The following is a 19249-nucleotide window of genomic DNA, read 5'->3' as shown; positions in this document are numbered from 1 at the left end:
GGGTATACATACAGATACAACTTTCCTTCAAAAAGGCACATGTACCCGAATTGTCATGGTAGCACTATTCAGAATAGCCAAGACGTGGAAAAAACCTAAATGTCCAACACTAGATGAATGCATTATGGAGATGTAGTACATATTCACAATGGAATTTTACTCATCCACGAAAAATAACAAATAATGCCATTTGAAGCAATATGGATGGAATTAGAGATTCTCATACTGAGTCAAGTCAGAAACACACATGTACCATATGATAGCACTTAGGTGTAGCACTTAAAATATGGCACAAATGAACCTATCTACATGAGAGAAACAAACTCATGGACATAGAGAGTAGACTTGTGGTGGCCAAGGGTGAGGGGGAGGGAGTGGGATGGACAGGGAGTTTGGGGTTAGTAGAGGCAAACTATCACATTTGGAGTGGATAAGCAATAAGGTCCTGCTGTATTGCACAGCGAACTATATCCAATCACTTGTGATGGGACATGATGGAGGATAATATGAGAAAAAGAATGTACATGTATGCATGACGGTCACTTTGCTGTACAGGAGAAACTGACAGAACATTGCATATCAACTATAATAAAAAATTCAAAAAATAAAAGCCATGAGTTATGGAAATGACACAGAGCTTAGTGTATGAAAGCTATTCAGTAAATATGTGGTGAACATGATTATTTTGAAATTGATTCCTTTAATATATGTCTTTGTTTTTTTGGTCTTTTTTCTAGGGCTGCATCCACAGCATACAGAGGTTCCCATGTAGGGGTCTAATTGGAGCTGTAGCTGCTGGCCTGGCCCAGAGCCACAACAATGCAGGATGTGAGACATGTCTGTGACCTACACCACAGCTCACAGCAATACCGGATCCTTAACCCACTGAGTGAGGCCAGGGATTGAACCCACAGCCTCATGGTTCCTAATCAGATGCATTAACCACTGAACCATGATGGGGACTCCATAATATATGTTTTTTATAACATGAATTAACAAATAAATGGAAATGAAATTGGCAAATATGAGACATATTCAGTCTGCCCAAATAGGTCCAAATATATATTAATCATTGGAGTATTTTCTATATGTCTGCCATTCCTTGTTGATGAATGTCTGGAGCCCATAGAATAGAACCTCTGGTTTCAGGCACCAGTGTTTCCCCTGGATTGTGATTGTAAAAAAAAAAACAAAAACATAAGACCTAGCAAAGTTTATGTCCTGATGCAGGAGTGTGTAATTTAGGGCACTGGGTGAGAATATGGTAGATTTTATTGGTCCACTTTCTCTTCTATCAGTGACATAATTTCTTCTTTTTCCTGTCCTCCACCACTCTCTTGATCTTCATTCTCCTGGATACCTTCTTTTTTTTTTTTTTTTTTAGACCAAGGGAAATGATAGCTAGGAATCCTTGTTTGTATCAGATTCCTGAGTATGAGGTGGATTAACTTGCTATTTTCATAGGATAAGTGGACAAACTAAAAGTTGAGTTTATTATATCTAGGATGAATCTGACTGAACAGAAACTTTGGGGAATAAACTCTGGGACATTAATAACTTACATCATTAAATCTTAGAGTATTCCCAATGGAATTCAGGAATGAATCATTTTGCGTTTTTTTTCCCTCCCCAGTGTTCAGTAATAAAGCTGGTAACAAAAAGGGTAGGCAGATGTGATGATGATTCAGAGAGTCTTCTAAGTGTAAGTGACAGATTATTTTCATCATTGTATTTGTTTTCTTCTTTATTTTTTGCTTATATAAAATTGGAGCATATTTGTTTATCTACCATACATGATAGACAAAAGATATCCTCAAGTTCATAATACTAATGTGGCTTATAATCAGCAAAATGCTAAAACAATACGGTAAATATTCTTATGAGGTTGTAGAAAATGTTCAATTTAAAAGTTCTTACTGAGCATCTACACGTCACAAGGCATTGGGTTGGAAGTGCGGAAAATAATATCTGAAGAACATAAAGTTTTCTGATATTCTTATTCCAGGAAGGCAGCTAAAATAAACACACACATTCTTGTTATAAGCTACATGATGTAATACTACAAGAAATGTTATACATAAGGCCTTTAGAGAGCAGAAGGATACATTTCCTCTCTCACAGGTAATCACTAAAGGCCTTCTAGAGGATATTTCTTAGCATGTTGGTCCTGAAGTTCCTAGAAAGTTCAACAGCTAGAAATGGAAAGGCATTCCATGAAGAAAAGAGAGGGCAAGATGAGTGTGGATACTCTGCACCTATGTGTTTTTAATCTTTAGCTAGTACACTACTTACATGATAGAGATCTCATCTGATCCTTCTACTGATTTTTACATGCTCGCACTGCATCAAGGACAGACCCTGATTATACAAAGACATTAACATAGTTCACTGGAGAACTACAGCCTTTTCTACATTTTAACATATTGTAGATTACAAAATAGGTTAAAATTCCCTTTTGTAGGATACAAAGAGAACCACTGACATGTACTTGAGGACACAGAAAAGGTTTTTCATATAAATTATTAAATATGTGGCTAATGTAGTCTGGAGTGCTTGGAACTTGAATGTAGAGAAATGGGCTTTTTGGAAAACTGATTTCATTCCTTCTTCTGCAGATATGAGTAGCAATATCCATGTCTTTGTGATACCAAATATTTGATGGGGACACATAATTATTTTTCATGTATCATATGTATTTATGAATCTTAGTTTATCTTAAATATGCAAATACAAATGTAAAATAAAAGAAATAATCTTGTCCTAGCAAAGGATAGGGAAATAGATTTGGTAACATACAAACAGAAAACTGTATATTCAAAAGAGTGGCCAACATCAAGCAATATTGAAGTGACAGAGACTATCCCATCATCTTGCCTTTAGTGCCTACATAGTTTAAGCTTCAATACTTTATGATATGTCACTTTTAAATTAATAATGGAGGAAAGAGCTTATTGACATGATTAAGATACCAACACCAAGACTCTGTTTCCTTAAGATTATGTATAAATCCAGAGATTTTTTTTTTAATAATTGGAAACCCAAACCCAAAGTGAATAATTTGATTAGACCTTTTCCCAAGAGGGGTTTTTGTTTTGTTTTGTATTTTTGGAGAAATGAGAGGCATTTCATCTCTGTTGAAGAGAAGAAAATTCCCTCTGGAAGGGAAAAATGTTTAAAGGAAATCTCGTGCCTAGTTAGCTTATCATAATCTGTGCCGTGGCTGCTCACAACTTAGAGACAACATACTGAAGGTTGGATAGGATAGAGGAGCAGCAGATTGGAATAAGCACATCTTCCAGATTATATTTAAATATGTTACATTCCAGTCTATATTTTTACTTTCATGGAGTGCCACTGCCAGCATCATCTTCACAAGAAAGAACTAACGAAAAAAAATCTGGTCTTGGAAATGACCCCACAGTAACAGTTCTTTCTAAATGTGAAATAAAACAAACTCTTCACTGAAAGAAGGGACATTTCAAGCTGAATAATTGTTTGCCAGGACAATACAAATGGAACAAAGACATCAGTTACTGACTATCTATTCTGACTCTTTTGGAAAATGAATTTCCCTCCTTCTTCTGTTCTTTGCTCTGTTCTAGGAATATGGGGTTTTCAGATTCCAGAATGGAATACCACTGGGAATACCACTATGATCAGACCCTATACCAAATGCCAGGTGACATCTTCACCCAAAAGAAAACCACCCCATTGGTAACATGCTTAAGTAAAAGCTTGATTTTTTAAAACATGACCTCCCTTTCATTTAGAAGTGTAACTTCAGGAAATCTGAGTGTTCTAAAACATGCTTTTCAAATTGGAGAATGAAAAAATAGCAATAGTTATTTTTGAGATATCATCAAATAACAAAGAATATTCCTTCTGTTCATTATATGTGTCAAGGACTACATATAAAGATGCTTGACGTTTGCAACAGATTTTTTGAAGGTAATATGTCTTTCCTCTTTTCAAGCTGGAGATCTGAGAGAGTTTGTATGGAAGAGATGAAGCACATTTATATTTATAAATGGCATACTGTTTAAAAAATATATACATAACAAATATGAAAAGGATAAATGAATGAAACAAGGTATCTTTTAGGTGCCAAGGCTGGGGTACTACTTTAAGGCAGCCAAATATATTCTAAATGATGAATGATGCACAAAGCAAAACACGGGATTCAGTGTGTATTGAATATGGCCAAAAGATAACAAAGCAAATAATGAAATGGATCCATATGAATTAACTACATATTCATAATATTAACCATGTCAAATCTAACCAGGGATTATAGTTAAAGAGTTTTACAAGAGAGTTTACCATTCACAAGCTTATATGAGGCTCAACATGACCCTATGTAGTGGTCATTACAAATTGAGAAACAAAGCATTATTAGTTAGAAGACACAAACAAATTATTGGGAAACCACAGCTAGAATATGCCTCATAAGCAATATTTATATTGACTTAAGCTTCATAGTAGCATAGATCATGCCATATTGTAATTCTTTATTTTATTGCAGATAATCCGTTTCACACACATCCCTTCTCCTCATTCATGAAATCATGCAGCTGAACAATAATGTGACTGAGTTCATTCTGCTTGGGTTGGCACAGGATCCTGTTAGGAAGAAAATAGTGTTTGTCACTTTCTTGATTTTCTACCTGGCGACATTGATAGGTAACCTGCTCATTATTGCTACCGTCAAGACCAGCCGGACACTTGGGAGTCCAATGTACTTCTTCCTTTTCCACTTATCCTTATCTGATACCTGCTTCTCTACTTCCATAGCTCCTAGAATGATTGCAGATGCCCTTTTGAAGAATGCCACTATCTCTTTTAACGAATGCATAGTGCAAGTCTTTTCATCCCATTTCTTTGGCTGCCTGGAGATCTTCATCCTTATCCTCATGGCCGTTGACCGCTATGTGGCCATCTGTAAGCCCCTGCACTACACGACCGTCATGAGCCATCGAGTCTGTGGTGTGCTGATGGCTGTGGCCTGGGTAGGATCCTGTGTGCATTCTTCAGCTCAGATTTTTCTGGCCCTGAGTTTACCATTCTGTGGTCCCAATGTGATTGATCATTACATATGTGACTTGCAGCCCTTGCTGAAACTTGCCTGTGCAGACACCTATGTGACCAACCTACTCTTGGTGTCCAACAGTGGAGCCATCTGTACAGTGAGTTTTGTCATGCTGATGGTCTCCTATGTCATCATCTTGTATTCTCTGAGAAACCACAGTGCAGAGGGGAGGAAAAAAGCCCTCTCCACCTGCATCTCCCACATCACTGTGGTCATCTTGTTCTTTGGTCCTTGCATATTTATATACACACGCCCTGCAACCACCTTCCCCATGGATAAGATGATAGCTGTGTTTTATACAGTTGGAACACCTTTGATCAACCCTCTGATTTATACGCTGAGGAATGCAGAAGTGAAAAATGCCATGAGGATGCTATGGAGCAAGCAGTTTATCTCAGGTGACAAAAAATGAATACAAGTTTCAACGGTTTTCATCACCACTTAGATTGATCCAGTTTTCCCTGGAGAGTATTATCTTTTATTGTGTTAATGTAATCCTATCATAGGTATTAGTGTCAGTTTCCTTCAGAAAAAGAAGCACTGTGAACACATATGCTGATTAGTGTTCGTTTTTAGGTACTGTTCAGTTTTCAATTTTATATCAGGGATAAACAGGAATGTAAGATTCATTGCTTTTTAGTTGTTTTTCACGGCTGTATCCCTGCCCCCACTCCCCGCCTGCCTAACAGTGGTTTTGAGCTAATGTTTTCACTGTCATCCTTCATGTTGACTTCTTGTCTTCTCTGTTTATATTTACACTTTTAAATGCTTACATCCACAGCCTAAGAGGTTCTCTCCAAAAGCCTGACTGACATTTTTCCAATAGTTTTATTTATTAGACACTGTGGTCACATCTGTCAGAACATGGACCTTCAACTTGAATGTTCTTCCTGACTCAGCACAAAGTACCATGTTCAAGTCAGAGAGAATCTTACTGTTGGAAATGACAGATTTTCAACCTTTGTGTGGTATAATTTGAATTCTTACCGTATGTTTCCTTAGGTTCTTCTAACAGTGGCAAAATATAAAGACAAAATTCTACTTCTGAAGTAGTTTTTTGACTTTAGAAAGGTGTTGACTATTGGATTTATACTTATAGTGGTATTCTTTGGGTAAAATTGATGTTACCAATTTGATTCCTTCTGAATGTGGAGGTGGCACAGGCTTCTTTTGAATTTCACAAGTTTTAGTGTTTGAAGATTCAGTTATTGCAATTATACAATTGAGGGCCCAAATTAAGGGTGATACATTTACATGGTTGGAAAGCAGAGAGTGTAAGCAGTTGAAGTTAGTGAATGTTAACCTATTAATAGGTTAAAGTAAATAATGAAATACTCAGGGGAGGATCTTATGCTTTGAAACTTATATGGGTATGTTATATCATGGGTGTGGACAGTGAATTCCATCCAGGAATCACACTCCTTTGCATTTTCCCAAAGGCATTGAAGACTTATGGCCACACAGAAATCTGAATGCACTTTTATAGCAGTTTTCTTCCTTTTTTAAAAAGGATTTTTATTTTTTCTCTTATACCTGCTTTAGAGTGTTCTTTCAACTTTCAACTGTACAGCAAAGAGATCCAGTCATGCCTACATATATCCATTCTTTTTCTCACATCATCCTCCATCATGCTCCATCACAAGCGACTAGATAAAGTTCCTACGGCTATACAGCGGGACCCCATTGCTTCTCCACTCCAAAGGCAACAGTTCACATCTATTAAGCCCAGCTTCCCAGTCCATCCCAATCCCCTCCTCCTTAGCAACCACAAGTCTGTTCTCTAAGGCTATGAGTTTCTTTTCTGTGGTAAGGTTCATTTGTGCCATATATTAGATTCCAGATGTGTGATATCATGGGGTATTTGTCTTTCTCTTTCTGACTTACTTCACTTAGTATGAGAATCTCTAGTTCCATCTATGTTGCTGCAAATGGCAGTATTGTGTTCTTTGTTATGGTTGAGTAGTATTCCATTGTGTATATATACCACATCTTCCTAATTCATTCATCTATCAATGGACATTTAGGTTGTTTCCATCTCTTGGCTATTGTGAATAGTGGCTCAATGAACAAACAGGTGCATGTGTCTTTTTAAAAGAACGTTTTGTCTGGAGATATCTCAAAGCATGGGATTGCTGGGTCATATGGTAGTTCTATATTTAGTTTTCTGAGGTACCACCATACTGTTTTCCTTAGTGGTTGTACCAATTTATATTCCCCCAACCATGTAGTAGGGTTCCCTCTTCTCCACATCCCCTCCAGCATTGGTTATTTGTGCACTTGCTAATGATGGCCATTCTGACTGGTGTGAGGTGGTACCTCAGAGTAGTTTTGATTTGCATTTTTCTAATAAACAGGGATGTTGAGCATTTTTTTCATGTGCTTGTTGGCCATTTGTATATCTTCTTTGGAGAAATGTCTACTCAGGCCTTTTGCCCATTTTTTCAGTTGGGTGGTTGGCTTTTGTGCTCTTGAGTTGTATACATTGTATAGTTTAGAGATTAAGCCCTTGTCCATTGCATCACTTGAAACTATTTTCTCCCATTCTGTAAGTTGCCTTTTTGGTTTTCTTGTGGTTTCCTTTGTTCTGCCAAAGCTTGTCAGTTTGATTAGGTCAGTTTCTTCTTAACTGAGAAAACTTAGAAGCAATCAAGATGCTTCAGTAAAACTGGTATATCCAGACACATGAATATGATTCAGTGTCACAAAAGAAAAACTATCAAGACATGAAAGACATGAAGAAAACTTGCATGCATGTTACTAAGTAAAAGAAACCAATCTGAAAGGATTAAAAAACTGTGTGATGGTAACGGTATGACAATCTGAAAATGGCAAAACTATGGAGGGAATAAAAAGTTCAGTGGTGGTGAAGGGTCACAGCGGAGGGATGGATGAACAGGTGGAGCAGTGAGACTCTTCCATATGGGCCTATAATGGTGGATGCTGGATACGTGTCATTATACATTTGTCCATATCCATGTGAGGCCCAACACCAAGAGTCAACTCTAATGTCAGCTCTGGGCTTTGGCTGCGAGTGATGTGTCAGTGTAACTGCATTGACTGAACAAATGTATCCCTCTGTGGGTTGTTACGAATGAGAAAGACAGTGCCTGAATGGGATAGGGCGTACATGGGATATCTCTGTGTGTCTGCTGCTCAACTTTACTGTGAATCTAAACTCCTCTAAAAAAATAAAAGCTATGACAATAAAGATGTCAAGAGAGAAGACTGAATTGGATGCTAAACAAAAAACACCTGCTCAGCTCAAAAGAAGAGAGGAAAGAGAGAACATAAGTAAATAAAGGAGACAAAGAAAAAGTAAACTGCAACAGGATGAACTTAAACCCCCACATTTTCACAATCACATAATATGCAAACATGCTACATTTAAAAGACAGAAATTGTCGGAATAGATATAATAGAAAAAAACTTCAACCCAGAAAAGCAATGGGCTAATTAGGGACACCCCAGCATGAAGCTCAGAAACAGAAAACATGCACAAATGAGTAAATGCTGGCATTCAATTTATATGGAGTTCATGAATAGGGAAAACTAAAAGAGTGATACAATTCAGAACAGTTGCATCAGGGGAACAGATTGAAAAAGGGACTTGGCAGAACTTTGGGGTTAATGAAAGTATTCTAGAGCAAACATTTGTTGATAGTTACATGAATATATACATTTATCAAAAGTCATCAAACCATATGTTTAAAATCTGTATCATTTTTATAAAATCTAGCTCAGAAAGAGAATTGTATTGAAAACACTAAGTCTCCCTAAAAAACAATTCATCAAATCTAGTGATAATTTCTATAGAAAACAAGCAGAAGAGCACCTGTTATTAAGACTATCATTCCACAAATAAAGATATACAGAAATGTGATTTGAAAATTGGTACCCAATAGTAATTTTTAACAGCTACAATGGACTTCACCAAAGTGAAACTCTTTGGTACTAAAAATGTTACTATCAAATAAGTGAAAAGCCAGCCCACAGTTTGGGAGAAAATAATTGCAAATCATTTGTTAAGCAACTTGTTCGCAAATTATATAAGGAACTCCTTATTAACAAAAAGACAATAACTCAGTCAAAAAATGCCAAAACATCTGACTAAACATATGTCCACTGAATATATACAAATGGCCCAAAGTGGAGTTCTCTTCTGACACAGTTGGTGAAGGATCTAGCATTGTAACTTCAGCAGCTTGGGTTGCTACTGTGGCATGAGTTCAAATGCTGGCCTGGCAACTTTCACATGCTGTGGCCTCAGGCAAACAAACAAACCAACACATGGGCAACCAGATAAGAGAGGTCAACAACTTCCATCTTTAGGAAATGCAACCCTAAGCCATAATGAGATAAAGCTTCATACCCACTAGATGCCTAGAATCAAAAAATACAGAGTGATAAGTACTGGTGTGTATGTAGAACAAGTGGAGTTGTTCTATATTGCTAGTGAGAATGTAAATGATGCAGCCACTTTGGAAAATGGTTGGGAAGTTCCTCAAAAGGATACATAATAACAATGACCCAGCAAGGTCTCTACCCAAGAGAAATGAAAATATTTATTCACAAGGATACATGCACACCAATGTTCACCACAACATCATTCACAATAGCCACAATGGGGAAACAATCCACATGTCAATCAACTGACGACTGGGTAAATGATACATCCATGACCTAGAAGACTATTTGGAATAAAACAGAAATACTGATTCTTACCACATCATAAATGAAACTTTAGGAATATTATGTGATGTGAAAGAAGAATGTTACAGCAGACAACATATTGCATGATTGTTTTTTTGATAAAAATGTCCAGAAAAGAAAATCCTTATAGATTAAGGTTTGACTAGGGCCGCTGGTAACAGGAGTAGAGAGGAATGAGGAGTGACTACTAATGGATATGGGGTTCTTGGGGGAGTGAAATGTAGGTTGTAAAATTAGGTCATGTTGATGCTTGCATAGATTCTATACTAAAAATCATTATACACTTCAAATGAGTGAATAATACAGTATATAAATTCTATCTCAATAAAGCTGTTAAACTAGATAAACACGAAACCTAGTAATCATTTCTACAAAACAAAAGACCATAGGGCAGATATCATTACAAGTTTATCTGTTTATTTTTTTCTTGGCTGCATGGGGTGTGCAGAAGTTCCCAGGCCAGGGGTTGAAACTGCACCCCAGCAGAGACCCAAACCACAGCAGTGACAACACCATAGCCTTAATCCACTGAGCCACCAGGGAACTCCTTTCCAAGAGTGCCTCAGATTATATACCTGGCCTGGGGATTTTTGCATGCCACAGGCGTGGCCAGAAAATGAAAAGGTGACTCAACCTCAAAACTACGTGAACTGATTTACAAATTCAGCAAAGTAGCAGGATATAAGATTCACATTCAGCAACCAGCCTCATTTCTCCATCCTAACAATGACATGTTAGAAAAGGAATACGAAAATACAATACCTTTTGAAATTGCACCCCCCAAAATCAATAACTTGGAATACACCTGGCCCAGGAGGTAAAGGACTTATATGCGGAGAACTATAAAACATTAATCCAGGAAATTAAAGAGGATCTACAGAAATGGAAAGATAGTCCATGTTCATGGGGTGGAAAAATCAATATTGTAAAAATGGCCATACTACCCAAAGCAACCTGCACATTCTATGCAATCCCTAACAAAATACCCATGACATTTTTCACAGCACTAGAACAAACAATCCAACAATTTATAGGAAACCACAAAAGGCCCAGAATGGCCAAAGCAATTCTGAAGAACAAAAACCAAGCCGGAGGCATACCTCTCCCAGACTTCAAGAAATATCACAAAGCCACTGTCATCACGACAGTGTGGTACTGGTATCAAAACAGACAGACAGACCAATGGAACAGAATAGAGAACCCACACACACCCTGACACCTCTGGTTAATTCATCTTTGACAAAGGAGGCAAGAGCATAAAATGGGAAAAAGAAAGTCTATTCAGCAAGCATTGCTGCAAAACCTGGGCAGCTGCATGCAAAGCAGTGAAAGTAGAACACACCCTCCGACCATGCACCAAAATAAACTCAAAATGGTGGAAAGACTTAAATAGAAGACAAGACACCATCAAACTCCTGGAGGAGAACTAGGGAAAACACTCTCTGACATCAACCTCATGAACATGTTCTCAGGTCAGTCTCCCAAGGCAACAGAAAGAAGAGCCAAAAGAAACCAGTGGGACCTAGTCAAACCAACCAGCTTTTGCACAGCAAAGGAAACCAAAACGACAACACAATGACACCTTACAGAATGGGAGAAAAGAGTTGCAAACGATGCAACGGACAAGGGATTCATCTCTAGGTTACACAAGCAGCTTATACAACGCAACAGCAAAAAAGCCAACCTCCCAATGGAAAAATGGGCAAAAGACCTGAATAGACTGTTCTCCAAGGAAGATATACAGACAGCCAGCAAGCACATGAAACAATACTCAACACCCCTGAGTATAAGAGAAATGCAAATCAAAACAACCATGAGATACCACCTCGCACCAGTCAGAAGGGCCGTCATTCATAGGTCCACTAATAACAAGGGCTGGAAGGCTTGTGGAGAAAAGCGAACCCTCCTGCCCTGTTGGTGGGAATGTAACCTGGTATAGCCACTATGGGGAGCAGTATGTATGTACCTTAGAAAACTTTATGTGGAACTACCGTATATGACGCACTCGTCCCACTCTTGGTCATATATCCAGACAAAACTCTCCTTAAAAAAGATACATGCACCCACATGTTCATTGCAGCACTATTCACAATAGCCAAGACACGGAAACAACCCAAATGTCCATCGAAAGATGACTGGAGTAGGAAGATGTGTTATATGTACACGATAGAATACTACTCATCCATAAAAATGAACCACATAATGCCATTTGCAGCAACAGAGATGAAACTAGTTCACTCATTTTCATACTGAAATAAGTCAGAGAAAGTCCAATAACATATGATATCACTTATAACTGTAATTTAATATACAGCACAAATGAAGGTTTCCACAGAAAAGAAACTCATGGACTTTAAAATAGACTTGTGTCTGCCCCAGGGGGAGAAAGAGGGAGTGGGAGGGATTGGGAGGGTGAGGTTAACAGATGCAAACTGTTGGTCCTGGAATGGATTTACAAAGATATTAGGTAAGGACCTAATGTCTAGATACTTACATTGCAACACAACAATGGGAGGAAAAAGTTGTGTACATGTATGTATAACTTGCTCCCCATGCCGTACAGCAGAAAAAAATACATAACTAACTAAATAAATAAATGAAAATTAATAAAACACTTCTTCCCCCTAAATGGAAAACACTTCAATGTTTTATTAGTAATTAGTATATTACAGTGACTTTAAATCCCTACTTATAATGATTAAAATTTCAAATGATCAACATTGTATTCTACAATTTATTTTCTGAGTCATACACAAAGACGCAGTAATTGGGTTAGCGGGAAACAAACAGCATGTAGCTTGAGAAAGGTCACCTGCATCTAATCTACAAAATATTTCCATGTGAATTACAACATGGCATCTGATCCAGCTGCCAAGCACAGAGCACAGGGCTACCCATCAGGGACAAAAGTCCTAGGTACTACTGTAGTTCCATGTATCTGAAGTGTCTCAAGGTGAGAAAAGCTGAGACCTTGAACCTTTAAATTCTCTGAACCTTTGGGCTGGCAGAGTCCTTCCTTTACCCTTGCTCCAAAATAAGTGTTCCCTTGACTGGAGAATGAGCAATGACTTCACCTGAAACAGGATTCTCAAAGGACACATGTTCCCTTCTCAACATCAGATACCACAACCTTCATTAGATCCAGACCAATACATAGAATCAAAGTTCAGCATAACACAGGTAAAGCTCTGAATATGAAAGGAAATAGCCTACACCCCCAATGTGTCTGCAGGACTTCATTAAGATGAACTTGTGTGAGCTGGGAAAACACTTTGGAGGAACGGACCTTGAAACGGTTTGATTTATTTGGTGGGAAGAACTTTATTCTGGATTTGGAAAGGGAACCTGAGGCCCAATATTTTGGCAGCCTCCACTGGTTGCCATTTCCATGGAGCTTGGACAGGATTATGGGTTATAGCAAATTACAGGAAGATGCGTGGGCTTCCTGGGAGAGAGGAGAGGCTGACAAGGGATCAATTTGGGACTATGTGTTGAGGAAAGGGGAATGAATACTCAGAACTTCTTGAGAATGATTGATGGCAATATCTAATCTGTCACCTGAAATAATATCATAATCTTCCAGCCAGAGGGAAGGCTTCTGGAAGGCCACATCATAAATTCAGTTTTGGCGCAAGACTGTCTCTGAGTAGGTGTAGCAAGTCAGTAAATCCCTCTTATGATTAGTTCCCTATTCTTCAAATATATCATTGGAATATATGTATATGCAGCATCTGAAAAAAACTCATGTAAATTGTTCTATAAGAAGGGCCCCTACATCACAAATTAGAAAATTAAAATCATATTTTAAAATGAATTTCAAAGATAAAAGCAACTATAAAAGATTTGAAGGATTCCAGTTCCCCATAATTGTGCCATTTAATTAGCTGGTCTGACCCATGCAACAAACACATGGATGGCTGCATATGGCCATGGACTGCTATAATACCACTTAGGGAGTATTCCCAATGGAAACCTCAGTGCAAGCTGTATTAACTCTATTATAGTAGAACATCAAGCACTAGGCTTGGAGCCCTTCTCCAAGTCCACCTCTGGCTGTTGCCCTCTAAGTCAACCAGTTGGCACAGGAATCTGGATTAACCACCCACGGAGACTCAACCCAAGATTGCCTTCCAGGTAGAAGAAACCAGGAAAGCCCTCACAGAGTATTTTAATTAGATGTTGCCTGCAACCACCCACTTGGCCCTATACTCCTTATGGCCAGGAGCCGGGATTCACCTAAAACCATGGGCAACCAGCAGCTCAGCCCTAAGTGGAACAACCCCACTCGGTGAGCCTAACCTCCCATTCTGCCTCAAGTTGCCCAGGATCACTTCATAGGGACATCAGATCCCAGTGAAGAAGGGAATCCCAGTCCCAACCTCCAGAAAAACACCCTGGGGTGTGGTTCCAATGGATCCCCTAGACTGCTTGTGGAAACCTCTCTCTGACCTGAAGCTTCTCTTCCAAAGAATAACACAAGTGCGGCCAGGGAGATTCAGGCCCCAGCGGTGGGTTTCCACATCAAGGCACACTTGCCAACAGGCCAAAGACTGAGATAGCTTCATGTTTCCATGTATCTGACATCCTTTCTCTTCAAAAGGCCAGAAAAATGGAGACCAACGCTTAGGGCTGAAGCCTGGTAACAAACACACACATCTAAAGGCAGTGGAGGCAAAGTTCTGCTCCTTAGGTGTGGCAAAGACACTGCTGGAAATCAGCAGGAAGATGTTACAGAAAATGGACCTTTGCCCCTCAGCACCCCTTAAGGATGAGGAGTAGGACAGAAGGCAGAGAGGTTGTGTCAGGAGCAAAGCCCTTTAACAACTCTTGAGAAATAAACCAGAATCTGCTAATAAAATACAGGCTCACCTTTTTTGTTGCCTTTGTGCTCACTCCTGTTTTTCTTGCCCAAGAGCAGAGTAAGAGGATGTGGAGCCCTGGCACCTGGCGCTTTGGACCAGAGTTCCTCCTGTGAAATGGCCTTGCCACACCTCAGCCCAGCAACCTTGTGCTGAAGCCCTGGGTATGACACTGCAGTTCAAGATAGGGAGGGGGCCCTGCAAATGTGCTGCAGCTTGAGGCCTGGAGCGTGAGCTTCTCAGATGTGCTGGCCTCATGAGAACTCTGCACACCCCGCCCCCCACGCTGATGAGAACTCGGCCTCCTCCCCTCCCCAATGAAGAAAACCTGGCCCACTTCCCTCCCCCTCCATGAGAACCCCGCCCACCACCTGTCTGTGCTCTAGACAGCCAGCTGGTACCTTTCTGTTCTTTGATCAAAGAAAAAGGCTTCCAGAGTTCCCACTGTGACTCAGCAGGAACCAACCCAACTAGTATCCTTGAGGAGGCCTGTTCCATCCTTGGCCTCGCTCAGTGGTTTACAGATCCCGTGTTGCCTCGAGCTGTGGTGTGGGTCACAGATGAGGCTGGGATCCTGAGTTGTTGCAGTTGTGGCATAGACTGGCAGCTGCAGCTCCAATTCCACCCCCAACCTGGGAACTTCCATATGTGGCAGGGGTGCAGCCTTAAAAAGTACCATTAATAATAAGAAGAAGAAGAACAAAGCTTCCCTTTGCTTTTGATCTGAACCTGACTCAAAGAGTTGGTCATAATAGCACCATAGAAGCTTTTAAGCAGTGGCGAAGGGGAGTCGAATCTACATTTCTCTTGCCTAGCTGTTTAGATGGTTTGGAAAAGGAAAGCATAGTCTCTATTAGAAGGCCCAATGAAATCAGGAAAGCATCTGCAGTGGACAGCTCATAAATTCCCTCTCAAAGTATGAACCATTTTCTTTTTGGACATTGTATTACAAAGGAAGAAGGAGGGGAGGGGAAGGCAGGGAGGAGACAGAAAATAAAGCATTAATGAGGGGACAGGAAAGGGTAGGAATGTGAAAGGGATAAGAAAGAATATTAGTGGTCAAGAGTCGACCTTAATGGGGTACAATCAAAAAGTGAAAAAAAAAAACAAATGAAAGCCTGCACTATGTTTCATTCTAGGTATGGGCTAGAAGTGAACTTTTTCCCTCCAGTTTTTCCAGAAATCAGCAGAGACTCTATGAAACACAGTGAACCCCAATAGTACTATGGAATCCACTCTGTTCCAATCAAATGGAACTTCTAAAAAAGCAGGACAATTAAAATTCAATAAACACCTCCAAAAAGAGATCTTTGTAATATATATGCTATATTACACATCAAGCAAATTGTGTGAAATATATGTAATTATATATGCACATTATTCAAGTGCACAAGACAATCAAAAACAATTACATACCTCTGTTTACTGAAGGTGTTTACTGAAGAGCTTTGGATTAGTGTTATGATTCCAGGTGAAACTATTAATTGGTTTTCAAATTTAGTAAGTTGATTTTTTTTTTTTTTACTTCTTTTTAAACAAATTGAAAAGGCACCTGGAAATTAAATCTATCAGTTCTCTGAAGTGGTTCTGATTATGGAGGGAGACTTTGGGGGGACGGCTTTCCCCAGAGTCATTAAGCTTTTATATCATTCTCTTTAAAGTGACCCAACAAGAAGTCGAGGAAACAGCATCTGTTGCCAATAGCACTGTGAAGTGGCATGTTTCAGCTGGTGAGAAGCAGACTGGGAGCATCAAAGACATGACTTCGACCAAACTTTGAGGTGTGTGGGTCAGAGATTCACTGAAATTAATAATTTACAAAGAATTCTTAAAGCATCACTCTTAACTTTATTTTGGAAAAGCGTACCCAAATTATCACAGGAAGGGGAGAAAAATAAAGCAAAACTCGAGCCCTGGGCAATACTGGTGAGATACTTTTTCTTCTTAAATTAATATTAAAGGTTTGTGAAAAAAGAGAATTTAATCAAATATCAATATTTTGGATACTTGTAATATAATTGCAAGATACTGTCCTCAGAAATGAGGGGAAAGTATAGTTTTACAGATGATGATAAGATAATGAAGTGCAACCATACAAGACTACGAGAGAGTATATTCCCAATTATGGCTAAGGAAATGGCATAATTTCAAAGGAAAGTGAGGTGTTATCAGGTTGACATGCTCAGAAATGGGAGGAAGGTATTCTCTGAGATGGGTCCTGATTCACAGAGAAAGACGACATTCTCATGGACATTAGAAAATGGACAATGGAGGCACAGTTGCTAGGCTTGTGTTTAAATGCCCAGTTTCTTCCAGATGAGAACCAAGAAACATAATTCACAGTTGTCAAAACTGCTATGATCTGAGCCTTCTTAAATGGGAGGGCTCTCTCAGTGGGGAATAGTTTTGTTTTTTTTTTTGTTTTTTTTGTTTTTCAGTTCAGGAGGAAAAACAAAAGGGGAATGAGCATGTAAAACAGGGGAATGTGTTTGAGTGTGAATTTGAGTTATTATTATTATTACCATTATTCTTGCTATCAATAGTTTTCCTATATAAGAGAAGCCAGTAATATAATGAGACTAATCCCATATCTAACACACAGATCTGAGGAAACACAGCCCTGTAGTTTCCCATAAGATGGAAAAGCCAGGCCCAACATTGGTGTGAAGGGTAGAGGAGAGCCCAGAGTTCAGTAGGGACTGTAAGCCCTGAACTTGAACTTGATGGATCTTTGGACTGTGTCTCAGGTGGACACAATTCCTAATGCTTCCCTAAGACACTGTGCAATTCTACCCCCAGCCCAGAACTAAAGGAATCGTTAACATCTATAGCTTGGTTTGAAGAGTCACTTCTGAGCTCCTTTAAGCAAAACTATGTCCCAAAGCCCTTTCCACACGTACGTTGCAGTGACCTCCCTAGAGTGTTTACACTTCCATCAAATGGAGAAGCATCACTTAATAAATATGAAAGAGTGGTGAGATTAAGAGCAGAGTTGTTTCTTTCTTTCCATTCCCCCCCTCTTATTTATTTACATTAACAGAAGAATGTTTAAAATAGCAAGGCAAAGCAATTCCTGGGGAATCCTCAAACACAGTTTGAAGATGAAATTTCCCTTTCATTCCTTGCAGATCAAACAGGTCTTGATGTATCTCCAGGAGTATCTTTTACTGCTTTTGTTTCCTTTGTCTCTGACTCCTTTTCTGCATTTGATGACTATTCTAAGCTGAAAGAATTGATTTGATTGCACAGTAGAAATAGTGTTTAATATTATAGATGAGAGAGTCAAATGAAAGCTTTCTTATTTTGCACAGGGGATAACAGAAGCCCCAGGAAGCTAAAGGATTTATCCAGAGATACAGCAACCATATCTCAGAATCAGACTTGTATAAGTTTGGTTTTCTGTGTACTACACCTGTGTAATCACTTGTATAATTTTGGTTTTCTATCTACTACACCTGTATCTGTGTAAAATTGGATGGCAGCTGGCTCACAAATCTTCACTTGGATAAAGAACAGTAGAACAACGTAGAGCACCAGGCTGAAACTCTTTTTGGGGTCTATAAGATGCTCACAGGCAAGAATGTTAATGTGGAATTGTGAGTTTCTGTTGCAAACAAATGTGACTAAAAAAAATTATATTCACACATATACAAAACTCTATAACAGATCAGACCAAATATAGACATACCACCACTCTTAAATTAGCAATTAACATCTTGTAGGCAGATATCCCCTCTGCTTATGTGGAGCCAAATATATTTTAGAAATGAAGAAATAATGTAACTTGAAACAAATACATTGAAGCCTTAGATTGCTCCATGAAGGCTAGTAAAAAATACTGGTCAGAGGAGTTCCCACTGTGGTGCAGTGGGTTAAGGATCCACCAGAGTCAGCAGAAGTACAGTTCAATCCCTGACTCAGGAACTTCCATATGCCAGGTAGAGATGAAGAAAAAAAAAAGACTATTCATCAGAATTCAAAAGAATCTTTAAGGGGCAGAGATAAATATGCTTAAGTTAGAGGGGAAATTAAGATATTATTTTCTCAAATTCAAAAATACAATAATTTTTAAAAAATTTGAATTTGAAAGATTCAATTTCTGAGATAACTCAATAAACATAATTAAGAGTTTTTGCACAGGATATTAGTCTCATTAGGAAACTAATTGTACCTAGAAAAAGAATCAATAGAATGGCCATGATCAAAAAGATAAAGACAAGTATTTGTGGGGATGTGGAGGAAAGGGAACTCTTATGCTGGTGGGAATGTAAATTAGTATAACAATTGTAGAAAGCAGACTGTATATTCCTGAAAAATTAAAAATCAAACTATCATATGATTCAACAATCCCATTTCTGGGTATATGTCCAAAGGAAATAAAAATGCTATCTTGATATATATATTTAATTTTTTTTTCTTATACTTGATTTACAATGTTTTGCCAATTTCTGCTGTATAGAAAAGAAATTATCTTCCAGCCTGATCCATCACAAGTGATTGGATATAGTTCCCTGTGCTCTACAGCAGGATCCCATTGCCCATCCACTACAAATGCAAGTTTTCATCTGCTAACCCCAGATTCCCAATCCATCCC

General features: G+C 38.7%; 2 protein-coding genes across 2 annotated transcripts in view; one reads left to right on the top strand and one right to left on the bottom strand.

The window, feature by feature from the left end:
- The window catches only part of LOC110259269 (olfactory receptor 4C46-like), a 949087-nt gene that overhangs the window by 630167 nt on the left and 299671 nt on the right, over positions 1 to 19249 (bottom strand). The gene's annotated exons all lie outside the window — the stretch shown is intronic.
- Positions 4566 to 5498, top strand: LOC146405231 (olfactory receptor 4C16-like). The gene has a single exon (XM_085015213.1). It carries the CDS (start codon positions 4566 to 4568, stop codon positions 5496 to 5498), a length of 933 nt encoding a protein of 310 aa, XP_084871339.1.

This window comes from Sus scrofa, chromosome 2, assembly GCF_054392235.1.
Source record: "Sus scrofa isolate SSC_HxYL_T2T_F1_AM1 chromosome 2, Sscrofa_HxYL_maternal_Yorkshire_Landrace_v2.0, whole genome shotgun sequence".
NCBI lineage: Eukaryota > Metazoa > Chordata > Mammalia > Artiodactyla > Suidae > Sus > Sus scrofa.
This window is presented reverse-complemented; position numbering and strand designations above follow the sequence as displayed.